This window comes from Phoenix dactylifera, chromosome 3 (assembly GCF_051530095.1).
Source record: "Phoenix dactylifera cultivar Ajwa chromosome 3, Ajwa_hap1_PhDact_Kaust_v1.1, whole genome shotgun sequence".
Classification (NCBI taxonomy): domain Eukaryota; kingdom Viridiplantae; phylum Streptophyta; class Magnoliopsida; order Arecales; family Arecaceae; genus Phoenix; species Phoenix dactylifera.
In genome coordinates, this window is record NC_143192.1 from 44196122 (window position 1) to 44208223 (window position 12102).

A 12102-nucleotide genomic window follows, 5' to 3' on the forward strand; every position below is an offset into this window, starting at 1 on the left:
TGATTAAGAGTCAAGATATTATTTTCCCAATGATGCTTCATACTTAACATGGGATCTACGCAACAAAATAGAAAATGACTAATCATGATCATTAGTGGGCAGCATCATTATCAGGCAAACAGTTCGCTATGAAATCGGCATAGGGTTTGCAGCCATGCGCTTTTTGTTCGGGTCCAAGCGAAAACCAGCCGGCTCAGGTTTCTTGGGCCCACGACCAGTCCCCACCCCTCTCGGATCGTATCAGGAGGACTGCAAAAGGACTTGCCTTCAGTCATTCTCTTGGTTTTTTTCCTACGTTAACGCGGAGGGCAATAAATACAATTGCTCGCATTGCTGACACGTACAACAATGCAAGGAAATCTGGCACAATGGTCCCTGGTAATAATATTCTTCGAACTTGTAGATTTTTCAAAAGTATATCTATTTTTACTCTTTACTGGATTATTCTTCGTATTATTATTTATAACATACTACTCGATTTATTCACAATATATTCACATCCCACAACTACTTCAAGATGGCATTTCTAGGCTACAAATGATGTTATATGCTCTTGTGACAACTGAAATGATGGCATTTCCGGGAGCTGTCTTTTTTACATTAAAAAAAAAAAAAAAAAGAGGGGGTAGACTACTAACATCTTTTCAGATCCTAACTTTGCTCAAACTGGGGAACAAAATCTTCAACTCAGTTACCGACTGAGATCAGGATCCGAGAGCAGCTCTTGCCATCGCCAAGGCTCCATCATGTTTGATTTCAACGAGGTATCCACTAATGCGAAGGAAGATACAACCAGGATTACCAGATTTATTTGAAAGCTCGTGATCTCTCAAACGGCTCCAAGGTGATGAAAGAGGCCTTCGCAGAAAAAAAAAATGCTTATAGCCTCAAAACGAACTGTCTCGCAATACATTCAGGGAAAAAAATGTTGTCACTCTAAGATGCTTCATTCTAGTCTAATATGTACTGAAAAAAAAATGGTATGCAAGACTTTTTTAACTTCCATAAATTCATCACCGGCAAGGGGGCAAAAGGGTAGAATGGGAGATTTGGTGCTTGTAGCACCAGGGCAAGTAGTGGCTGCTCTGGAGGCTTGGGGTGGGTTCAGATAAGTAGTGTTCCTTTTTCTTTGCCTCTTTCCTCCATAGGAATCTTTGAGCTAAATCTCGGGCCCTTCCTGAAGTGAAGGACAAGGGTTCGCTCGGACGCCATTTTATGAACTTCCTGGATTGTTGCTGCTGCTGCTTAAATAAGGCCATTTTATAAACTTCAGTAAAAAGTACCACTGGAATCGTCAGGAAACACCAGCTCAGCTGCCTTTGTGTACAAGGTGCAGGATATGCTTGTGTGATAGACAAAAATGCTTGCCTGAATGCAAAATTAAGGGAGGGGAAACACAACCATTCATATAGTGACTCCTGATTAAAACTCGAGTACAACATTTATTTTCAGTTAGTTGCTGAAATCAATACTTGAGGGCAGCTCTTGCCATAGCCAAGGCTCCTTCATATGTTTGATTTCCACCTATGAATCCGCTCATATGAACGAAAATGCAACCAGGAATACCGGATTCCTTTGAAAGTTCATCATCTCTCAAACCCCTCCAAGGCAATGGAAGAGGCATTCGGCTTTCAAATTTATCGGGAGATATTGCCACTGCTTGCACTCGCCAATTTTTGCCCCGATCATCCTGCAAATATAAGAAGTCAAGAAAAGCTTAAGCACACTTAAATAGCATAATGATGATTTGATGTCACACCATGGTGGCATAGATAACAATCATGTAGCTAGAGGGAATGAACTACTAAAAGTGTATCCTGAGGTGCTATATCATTGATTCAACAAGGAAAAGTATATTGAGGAATCCAATCCAATCTAAAATGATTACACTAATAAGTAGAATTTCAAAATGTTATCAACAACCTCTGGTAGAAGGGAAGAATGTTGTTCCTGTGTGAGATGCATGAAAAGTACTGAGTGCAGGTTCTATTGAATGCACTGACAACTAAAATGATTTCTCGGTCTAGACTATACATGTCACACAAATCAAAAGATTTACTTCAATAGAGCACTGCCGCCTCAAACTGTCCAGCATAATGCGGATCTATTTATCTATTAGACAATAATAGCTTCTAAAATTAGTGACTTTAGGCTCAAAATATCACACTGTATTGAACTTTGTTCATGCACACCAATGTGAATGGAGATAATCTCTCACTAACCTAATTGTTCGACAAGTAGATAGTCCAATGTGCATGACTATATGCTACTAATAAATTCTTCTGGTCCAAGTCACATAAATAAATATTCCAGCCGAATGAACTTACCTGATAAAGAACATACTTGATGGGGGGATCAATTTTCAGTTCCTCTTCAAGCTCGAACAAATGAAGCTTCCACTGCAACAAGAAAGATTAAGTTGAATAAGAATCAACTTCTCTGGATAATTAGCATATAGATATTAGTCAATTAACTCCATAAATCCTAATCAGATAAGGGAAAAAACGATCATACAAAATCTTCAATAACATGGTTAATTTTCACAAAAATAAAGACCAGTAAGAGTAAAACCCTTGAAAATTACATACCTCACTACATTTCTAAATGGACCATATAATCATTCATATAAAAATGCCAATAAAAATGATGGGGCTTAATCTAAAAATTTGTTTTTCTGAAGGTGACCCGCTTGTAATCAAATTAAGCATTGTGAATATATGGTTGGCCTGACTACCAAAAAAAACTATATATGGCCTTATCCGCTTGATCATCTCTTGTCTGAATGATACAATGTGGTGCTAAATATGCAAATCAAGCAGGAGCCAGGTTTGGTCACTAGAAGTTGCGTCAGACTCAGCCCATAGTCTTGATACCTGAGGCTGAGCTCAACCAAACCTGAACTGCCTGCAGTACTCCAGCCTAAGCCTGTCCTCAAAACTTTACAAGACTAAGAAATGCAAGGCTGCCAGCCTAGCCCAAGATTGTTTAGCACGAGCCAAGCCGTCTCTCAGCACAACCTCAACCTATGTTTTCTGATTCTTGGGTGACTGCTGACTAAGGTAATATTAATAAGGGCAATATATAGTTTACTAAGTATACATCGAGGGTGTCAGTCAGTGCATAGGCAAAAATCATTGGGGGTTGGTACCAAGGACCTGGGTTTGAGTCCCATCCTCAACCCAATTTCAGTAGGATTTCTCCCACCATATTTGTCAAAAATATACATATATAATATATTTTAGCCAGGTAGAGCTGATCTAATTAGCACAGTGAAGATTAGCTTAGGCTCAACTTCAGTTGATATCAACCAAGATTCCAGCCCAACCCATTGTCATTCTAACTTGGTCCATCTAAAATGAGAGTTAGGTCAAGCTGGTCATCGGCTAGCAGTAACGAGCGTGGTATGAACAGATTCCATCAACTCTGTGACAAGAAGAAACATGGCATCGTATCCTTGGTCAGCATTACGTGTGGGTATTACGTGACAATTCATCGCACATCAGAGATCTTGTAGCTTTGCCTTCACTCAGATATGGGAACCAAAGTCACTGTTTGCCCATATTGTTAAAATCAAGGTTACAAGAGAGAGAGAGAGAGAGATCAGTAGCCGATGTCTTACTTCATTTTCTTTTTTCCTATCACCTTGAGCTCTGGGGTCCTCCTAGGCACTCAATGCCCTCCCCTAGACACTGGTCTCCTGCATATTATAGTCTTTTAAAATCTTTGAATATAACCATGGTGAAAGGTCAAAGAAGCTGTTCTATGCAAAGATCTGCTATACTACAATTCCTAAGAGGAGGTGATGAACGGTCTAGAAATATGGATGAAGATAATCAAATCACAGGCTATGGATCTTGACCATTGATCATATTTCCATAGCTCCATTTGCTAACAAAATCATAACAATATAATTCTTCGAAAATTATGTCTCACAAACTTTTTCCAGAATCTTTTATGATCCTATTAACAAACGAAAGAAAAGTGTTATTGCTTTTGTTTCATTTAAAATGCCGATATTGACTAGCATTACAAAAATTAAAAGTAAAACACCTTTTTCATTCTAGACCATTCATAAATTTTAAAGAGACCCAGATATCCAAACAGCTCCCAGAAGAACCTATCCTCGAACATTCTTCAGGTGTTAGCTTCCAAGATGTTGAGTGGCTTTCTTAGGTTTGAAGTTGCAATAATACAACTATGGAGGTTCTAGTCAACAATTTATAAAGATCTTGCTCATTTAGGCTTGGCAAATCACCACCATCTCATTAACCCACTTGCTACTAGAAAAGATATATGATATTTTGGTATTGCAATTAATATGTATTTATAAGTCACTACCAGCACATACACAGCACAATATTGAAATAAGAAAAGTTATATATATATATATATATATATATATATATATATAGAAAGAGAGAGAAAGAGTGCTGGACTTGGCTACACTTGAGTAGATCCCCTCACATCTGATCGGGTCTAAATTAGACAATAGGGGTTTTACATTGATGATCCGAGCCGTTAGATATGATCACCTTTAAACTGCTTACATGCCAAAAATTATATGAATTGGAGACCCCTAACCTATGCATCAACTGACCAAAAAATATATATAATTTAGTATTATTTAGAATATCCATTTTTGGACCACTTGGCGCTAGGCTAGGCATCTCAAATCACATAATTTTTGGTATGTAAGCAATCTAAAGGTAGTAGATCCCATCCGAGGGTTTGAATCGTCGGTGAAAGACCCCCATCATGCAATCTAGACTTAACCAAATCTCAGTGGAGATCCACTCGAGTGTAGCCTAGTCTCGCTATATATATATATATATATATATAGATAGATAGATACATAGATATATACATACATACATACATATATATATATACACACACATACATATATATATATATATATACACATACATACATACATACATACATACATATACATACATACATATACATACATATATATATATACATACATATACATACATACATATATATATACATACATATATATATACATATACATATATATACACATATATATACATACATATATATATATATATATATACACATATACATATATATACACATATATATACATACATATGTATGTATGTATATATAAATTAAAAATAATAATAGTTTAAAAATGCTGCAAAACATATTAAAATCAGAATATTCGAATCATCGGTGTAAGACCCCATCATCCAATCTAAATCTCACCAAATCTGACTCGAGATCTACTCAAGTGTAGCCCAATCTATATATATATGAATTACAAATAATAATAATTTAAAAATACTGCAAAACATCTTAAAATCAGAATATACAATCACATACATGGGAAAGACCAGACTGAACACCACACTCATGGTAAATCAAACTTAAAAAATTGGCATAACCCAAAAAGAGAATAAGATGCACTTAACAAAAAGGCACATATTTCAAGTATAGAGCAAAAGGCAATTACTCATGGAAAAAATGCTTAAATAGTTAAAATAAAATAATCGGACGTACTTACAGGGCAAAATTTACTCAAAACCATGATTTCTCCACTTGGATCAACATTTTGTCTTGATTCTAGACACTCGATGACAATTGATCGTGCAGGTAGCCATGATCTGGCATAAAAACGAACACTCTGGCAAACACATTAAAAAAAATGTAATGTTATGTGGAAGAGTTTGCTTCTGGTCAAAAAATACATCTAAAAGTTTAGCAGCACCCTGGCAAAAAAAAGATGGTGCGGATACGAGAACTAGACAAGAAATTTTTAACCTCTAAAAATTCACTGCCAGCAAGCATCATAGCTTGCTGAAAAGCTGCATTCTCGTTCTCTGAAGATTGGTCAGGATCCATCCAATTCAAATTAAGCCGCCCAACCCGTGACGATAAATGTGTGTTGTTCACATATTTTGGAGGCTGATCCGACTCGTATTGATTTATCCCATTATCAATGGCATCAATTGCCTGTTACATGTAATCAGCACGAGTTATTAATCAACTTAGTATATGATCAACTAAAACGTTAAATGTAAGTTTAGTGTCAAAAATACATAATATGACAATAACCGATGAATAGTAGGTGTCCTGTTTGTGAGAGAAACAACAAAAAGAAACATAAAGCACATTTCTTCATTCATTTCAGCTACAGAAAAGATGTTTTATTGATTACTGTCGCAAATCAGAAGCGAGAAAAAAAGAAACTGATCATAACCTTTAACAAAAACTAGTTGCTGCAAGGAAACATAGAGGTAAACAAGGTCCATGATTTCGGTACCGGCTACCGGACTATTACCAAACTGGTACAATAATGTGCTCACTCAATACATGAATATGTACCAGTTCGGTACCAACACAGCACTTTTTGATTTTTTTCTCTGTTTATTTGTTTTTGAGGATTATTTTAAGGTTTATGGATGTTTAAAATAGGATGTTATTATTCAAAGTACTCAAATAAGATTTTATGGATGTTCAAAGTACCTAATAAATTTTCTATTAGCAAATTAGACATCTTAAAAATTTGAAATTCAAATAGCACTAGTAGTTATTAGAAATTCTACGGAACACTTTATGGAGCTATATATCTATACTATTCAAACAACAGTTATAAATAGATAGTATCAGAAGCTTCTAAGAACAACTCAAAAGTTATACTCTGTTAACTCTTAGACCACGTGATCAACCATGCAAATAAATATCAACCAAGCTTTTCATTAGATATTGTCTCCAAAGACCCATACATCATTTGCTCATGATGTCTCCTATAAAAATAAATGAAAATAAAAATTAGACATCGTAAGACTTGATTTATATGTCATCAAGTACTTTAGTCATTTTCAATAACATTTTCAAGCTACAACCATCAACCCTCAAGAACTACAATGGAATTAACAAAAATAATACCATTGGACCTAAAACCAAGCACCATACATATAAACAAGAGCTTTTAATATATCAAACTCTCAGAAAAAGGAATGGTGGGATATTTGCAGTAATTTAGAACATTCAAGTCTGGTAGTTTTTGTATTTACTGATACATTATTAGATGCTCGAAGTTGTAGTACTACCATTGTAGATCGATCAGGGCACATGATGCTAGATCATCATAATTTGTAACTGCTTGAAGTCTTCAAACAAAGGTTACTCAAATAGCATATGTGGGAAAAGAAGAAAAAGAAGCAAGGAAAGATGAAGAAAAGGAAAGAAGGAGAGGAGAGAATAAGAAAAAGAAAGAAATGGGGGAAAGAAGAAGCAAAGGAAAGAAAGGAAGGGAACAAGAAGAAAAATGGAAGAAAGGAAGGGAGCAAGAAAAAGAACAGTAAGAAAGAAAAGAAAAAAGATTAGAAGAAGAAGAAAAGAGAAAGAAATGAAGGAAAGAAGAAGAAAAGGAAAGAAAGAAAGCAAGGGAAGAAGAAGAAAACGGAAAGAAAGGAAGGGAGAAGAAAAAGAAAAAAAATGAAGGAACAAAGGAAAAAAGAAGAAGAAGGAAATAAAAGAAGGGAGAAGAAAAGAAAAGAGGGAGGAAGAAAAGAAGGGCAAAGAGATGGGAAAAAAAAGGTAAGGGGCCTAAACTGCCTTGAATCGCTCCGGACTTAGCAGAACTGGGCAATTCCACTCGATTCGGGCCAGTTCAGCCTCGTTCAGACCCTTTTGCCGAATAGAACCTCTGAACCACCCCGATGCCGTACCAATTCGGGTGGTTCGGGTTGGTTCGGCATTCCTTGGGTAAATATATCTCTAGCAATCACTTCTAGGAGTTGATGCCAGGAAAAATCAAAGCTGAATCTATCTCTAGCAAACACTTCGAGGAGTATCTCAAGATACAATTTTTTCCAAGCAATCTCATAAGAGAGGAAGAATATGATCAAATAGTGATTGAAGAATTTTTAAGCATGTAGGAAGATCCTCTGGATGACTGAACCTTCAATCATTTAGCCATTGTATGGCGACACTTTATAGACAAGCTGAAATGCCCACCAAAGCAGAATTAAACGATTAGTGGTGTTTGATTCTGCTGCATGCCTATCACCTTTGTAGGCTGCAGCATTGAAATACACTGGAATTGAAACTGATGGTTCTTTTGTCAGTACTGTTACTCATATTCTTTGAGGCTTGTGGAAAGCAGGCCTTTACAGACCCCTCCTTGATTCTATTACTTTCAAAGGTATAAAGATAAAATCGGTGATAATGCCCCTCCACACATATTAAACATGCATGCCCAAATACACAACACCTAAAGAAGTACAAGTACTATTTGTTATACTATATCAGGTCAAATTAAATCAAAATGAACACTGTGGAAAGAACTATGGCAGCATGAAGTTTTATGCATATCCATGCTGAATACCTCGATGAAGCTTTTATATACAGCAAGATATAGACGATCTACATCTTGGTGTCCTTCATCAAGCTGAAGCTCCTTCGCAATTATCTCCTTACCATAATGCTACAAAATGAGAATAAAAAGTAAACCCGCAGTCTAGAAGGATCTGGAAAAAGATTTAATATCACAATAAACAAACATAAAGGACTTATTTCCTTCCATGTGTACATATACTAATGTAAAAACCTACATTTTCTAAAATGACTTGGAGATGCAGATATCTTTAAGTACAGAAGACAGGCAGAATATATCTCAATATTTTGGGAAATGAAGAAAGGCAAAAAAAGGTCTTTTTGTAAAAAGGAACATATAAACCTACAAAAAAGGAAAATTCTAAAGAAATGTCAGTATTGTAGCCAATCCAGGATGCACTCATATGCACCGTTTTCTATTGAAGGACTTAGTATGAGGCAAGGTAAACGAGGAAAAGATAACATTGAACAATGATCACATAAGGTCAATTAGTGGATTATGTAATATAAACAGTTTAGGTCTCATCTTGTCATCCTCAAGGTCTCCCATCTTTAGTTCTCATGTACTTTATTAGTTTATAAGTTTCCTTTTAGACTCCCGCTGCTTCCCATTCCCACGTTTTCTCCTTATATTTCTTAGATTTCTTCTATAAAATGGAAATTATTAGGCTAGGTATGCTTTTGCTTTTCATTCACATGGAAGTCATGCAACACTAACAAAATTCATTCTTGAGAAACTTTTCCCCAGCAACAAATTATGCATTCTTACAAGTAATATCAGACCATTTAATGAAAACTGTGCGATGACAAAAGGGGGTGAGAATAAGAAATTTTGTTGTTATAATTCTGGAACCAAAAGGTTCATCTTTTTCTAAGTCAAGAGATGATTTAGATTATAGCATGCTAGTTTGATATCAGACGACTCAGGAAAGCAAGAATTAATGAACATCCATAATAACTACTCATCCTGACAAAAGTCAACAGTTCACCCTCTCACAGCACTTTTAAAACATTTGTGCTGAGAAAGACAAAAGAAGGATCCTCTTAACCAAAAGGATACCTTGCATGGAAAACACAAGGACAAGGTACTTAGGCAAGGTTGCTGCTCATTATATGCATTTCAAGAAATCTCAGCTCGATCATAGGTAGGCATTCCAGATCTGGCCATAAAAGCATTTGGTACCCATAAGGAGCCAAATCCAAACCCAATAAACGAATCGAATCCAGGTTTGGCTACATATCCTGCAATCTTATCATGTATGAAACCAGTTTAAATGCCTCCAACAGCACTAGATTTGTGTTTGGATTCAATATCAAGATCTATGTAGTAACCTCTTTAAAGGCTGGTAGCATATAGCAACCATATTGATTCTCCAACTATTGAATCCATATGACATCCACAACTAAAACTTACAACATTTTCTTGAATTATCATGAGTATACCAGGACTTTGAACACATGGTAATAGCTTCAAATCCATGATCAATAGTAACATGGTAACAAGGTACAGTCTTATTGAGCTATTGCTGGCGAACATGAAGGTGTCATGCAAACAACATAGATACACTCAAAAATGACTTAACCTTATGTCCCTTGTGCCAGGTTGAGAACTATCTTACCTTATAGACTAGACCAGCACTACTAAGCTTGGTGACAAATCCATGCCCAAAAACCTCATTAAATCCTTTTTGGTGATGATCGTACCGATCTTGGCTAGGATCATACACGCCGCCAACATCAAGCACTGCATCTAGTGTATCCAGTACCTGCAAACCATTTTAACAGGCAATACTAACTCATGGTAGCCATATTAGGAGAATGAAAATACATGAAATGGAAGTTTGACCAGCTAAATTAACTTTAAAGTTGTGTGTATTGAAAAACTTCTTGATCAGTTAAACAAAGTTAGGCTGAATATCACAAAATCCATTTGAACTGTGACCAATGATGTTATTTAAGTCAATAGGATCATATTGTATGACAGATTGAGATATAACTGATGCATTTATGATTAGATAAAAATTCAGAACTAACAAATTTATTATTTTTTTGAAGCAATACAGTCATATCGTAGAGTTTAGTTCATTACTAATTGAAAGACATCATTCTGCGTACAAGAAACTGGCAGCTTGCCATATTTAAGAACTCATCAAATAATCTAATGAACAAAACAAGAGTTATTTCCTTTCTAATTTATATGCATTATCCGCTCTATACCATTTCAAAGCTTTTCGTTACCTGGCATTAAATGGTAAAACACACACTCCCCCGATAAATGATATCCTCTCATTGTATAGATTTACTTAGAATGCCCTTACAATGCATTGAACCAGCCTATTTGAAGCAAATAGTTAATCATTTTTGCTAGCTTCTCTGCAGACTCATCAAAAATGTTAAAAAAGAGAAATAAATCTCTATACATGCGTCATTTGTTTCTATGTTCTCTCTAAAGTTCTTAAGCTACCTTTTTCTTTAAAAAAAAAAGAAAGAAAATTCCATCTAAACCTGCATCATGTTTTCATTCCCTCCTTCAGCAAGTTCCTTTTTCACTTTTAACATGCTCCAGAATCCGGGATGAGAATCTAATGTTTCTCAAATCTGAGATGAAAACTGAACAACTCTTTTCCATTGCAGAACAGTTTAGTTTCGGCAAACAAGGACATTCCGTGGATAAGAAAGCGACCATTTCTAACGCTAGATCGAGGCTAAGAGTAAAGTCAAAGTTCGTATACTTCAATCACTTTTCAACCTCATGAAAGCAATGTCATTGCTTAACAATATGTAATGGCACCAGAAATAAGTCACAAATAGTTATCCTCATCAACTCAAACAGTATGGTATCAAAATAAATGACGGACCTTTGATTCAGCTCTATACATGTTATTATATCATATTATTTTAACTATATCCACAGGGTAAATTTAACAAACAACTTCTAAACAAACCCCAGTACCTTCTAGCTGATACAAAAACGAAACTAAAAAGAGCAGAACCGCATAATCGACACCATTTCTTCCAAGAAGAATAGCTATTCAGAACGCCATTAAAGGGCGACCTGGTGGAGAGACTGGTACCTGGGGGTCTCTGGTTCGGACTATCTCGGAGCCGGAGAACTTGTTGGTGAGGCGGATCATGAAGCAGCCGAGAGCCTCGTCGCAGTGGAAGCTGCCGTTGTGGGTGCCGACCCTTTTGAGGCTAGGGTTTGGGGAGCCCGTCGAGAAGGCCGAAACCCTAGGGCTTCTCGGAGCGGCGGCCGCCATGGAAGAGGCGTAGCCTCGGGTCTCCAGCACAAGTAGCCGCTGCCAGCAGCTCCGAATCGCGAACATATTGCGGCCCACCCGCGACCCGACCGCTTTAAATTATAGCGTGCCGGACCGGTCTGATAGGTAGGGTTGGGACGGGGTTGGGTGTGTGTGTGTGTATATATATATATATATATATATAAGGGACGGATCATATAAATTAAGTATGAATATATCAAGAAAGATCAAAAAAAAAATAAAATGTCCCAAAATATAATTGGAAGAGCTAATGAAGTAGTTCACAAAATCTCTTTTAAGTACTCCGCCACATAGGAAGCGATCTAATCCACCACATTATTCGTCTTACAGTAGGTGTGCTTGGCTACAAAGCATGTGCACTCCCTCAACTACTCCAAATATCGACCAAGAGCGGGTGGAAAACTGTCGCCCCTGCCAGACCCTGGATCCAACTACATTCTCACTTTCA

At 36.5% G+C, this 12102-nt stretch overlaps 1 protein-coding gene across 1 annotated transcript; it reads right to left on the bottom strand.

Moving 5' to 3' along the window:
- Positions 1 to 1380: 1380 nt before the first annotated feature.
- LOC103717379 (Metal-dependent protein hydrolase) lies at positions 1381 to 11772 on the bottom strand. Its single transcript, XM_039121636.2, has 7 exons — positions 11448 to 11772; positions 9993 to 10139; positions 8366 to 8464; positions 5794 to 5985; positions 5537 to 5656; positions 2328 to 2399; positions 1381 to 1690 (listed from the first exon to the last, which is right to left on the bottom strand). Exons 1-7 carry the CDS (start codon positions 11697 to 11699, stop codon positions 1466 to 1468), a joined length of 1107 nt encoding a protein of 368 aa, XP_038977564.2. The 5' UTR covers positions 11700 to 11772; the 3' UTR covers positions 1381 to 1465.
- Between the last annotated feature and the right edge of the window lie 330 nt (positions 11773 to 12102).

Coding starts and splice junctions, on each gene's coding strand:
- LOC103717379 (XM_039121636.2), bottom strand. CDS start 11,699: ATGTTCGCGATTCGGAGCTGCTGGCAGCGGCTACTTGTGCTGGAGACC. Junction 5,657..5,793: donor CTGGCAGTGAATTTTTAGAG/GTTAAAAATTTC, acceptor TGTGTTTGCCAG/AGTGTTCGTTTTTATGCCAG. Junction 1,691..2,327: donor TCAAGTATGTTCTTTATCAG/GTAAGTTCATTC, acceptor TTATATTTGCAG/GATGATCGGGGCAAAAATTG.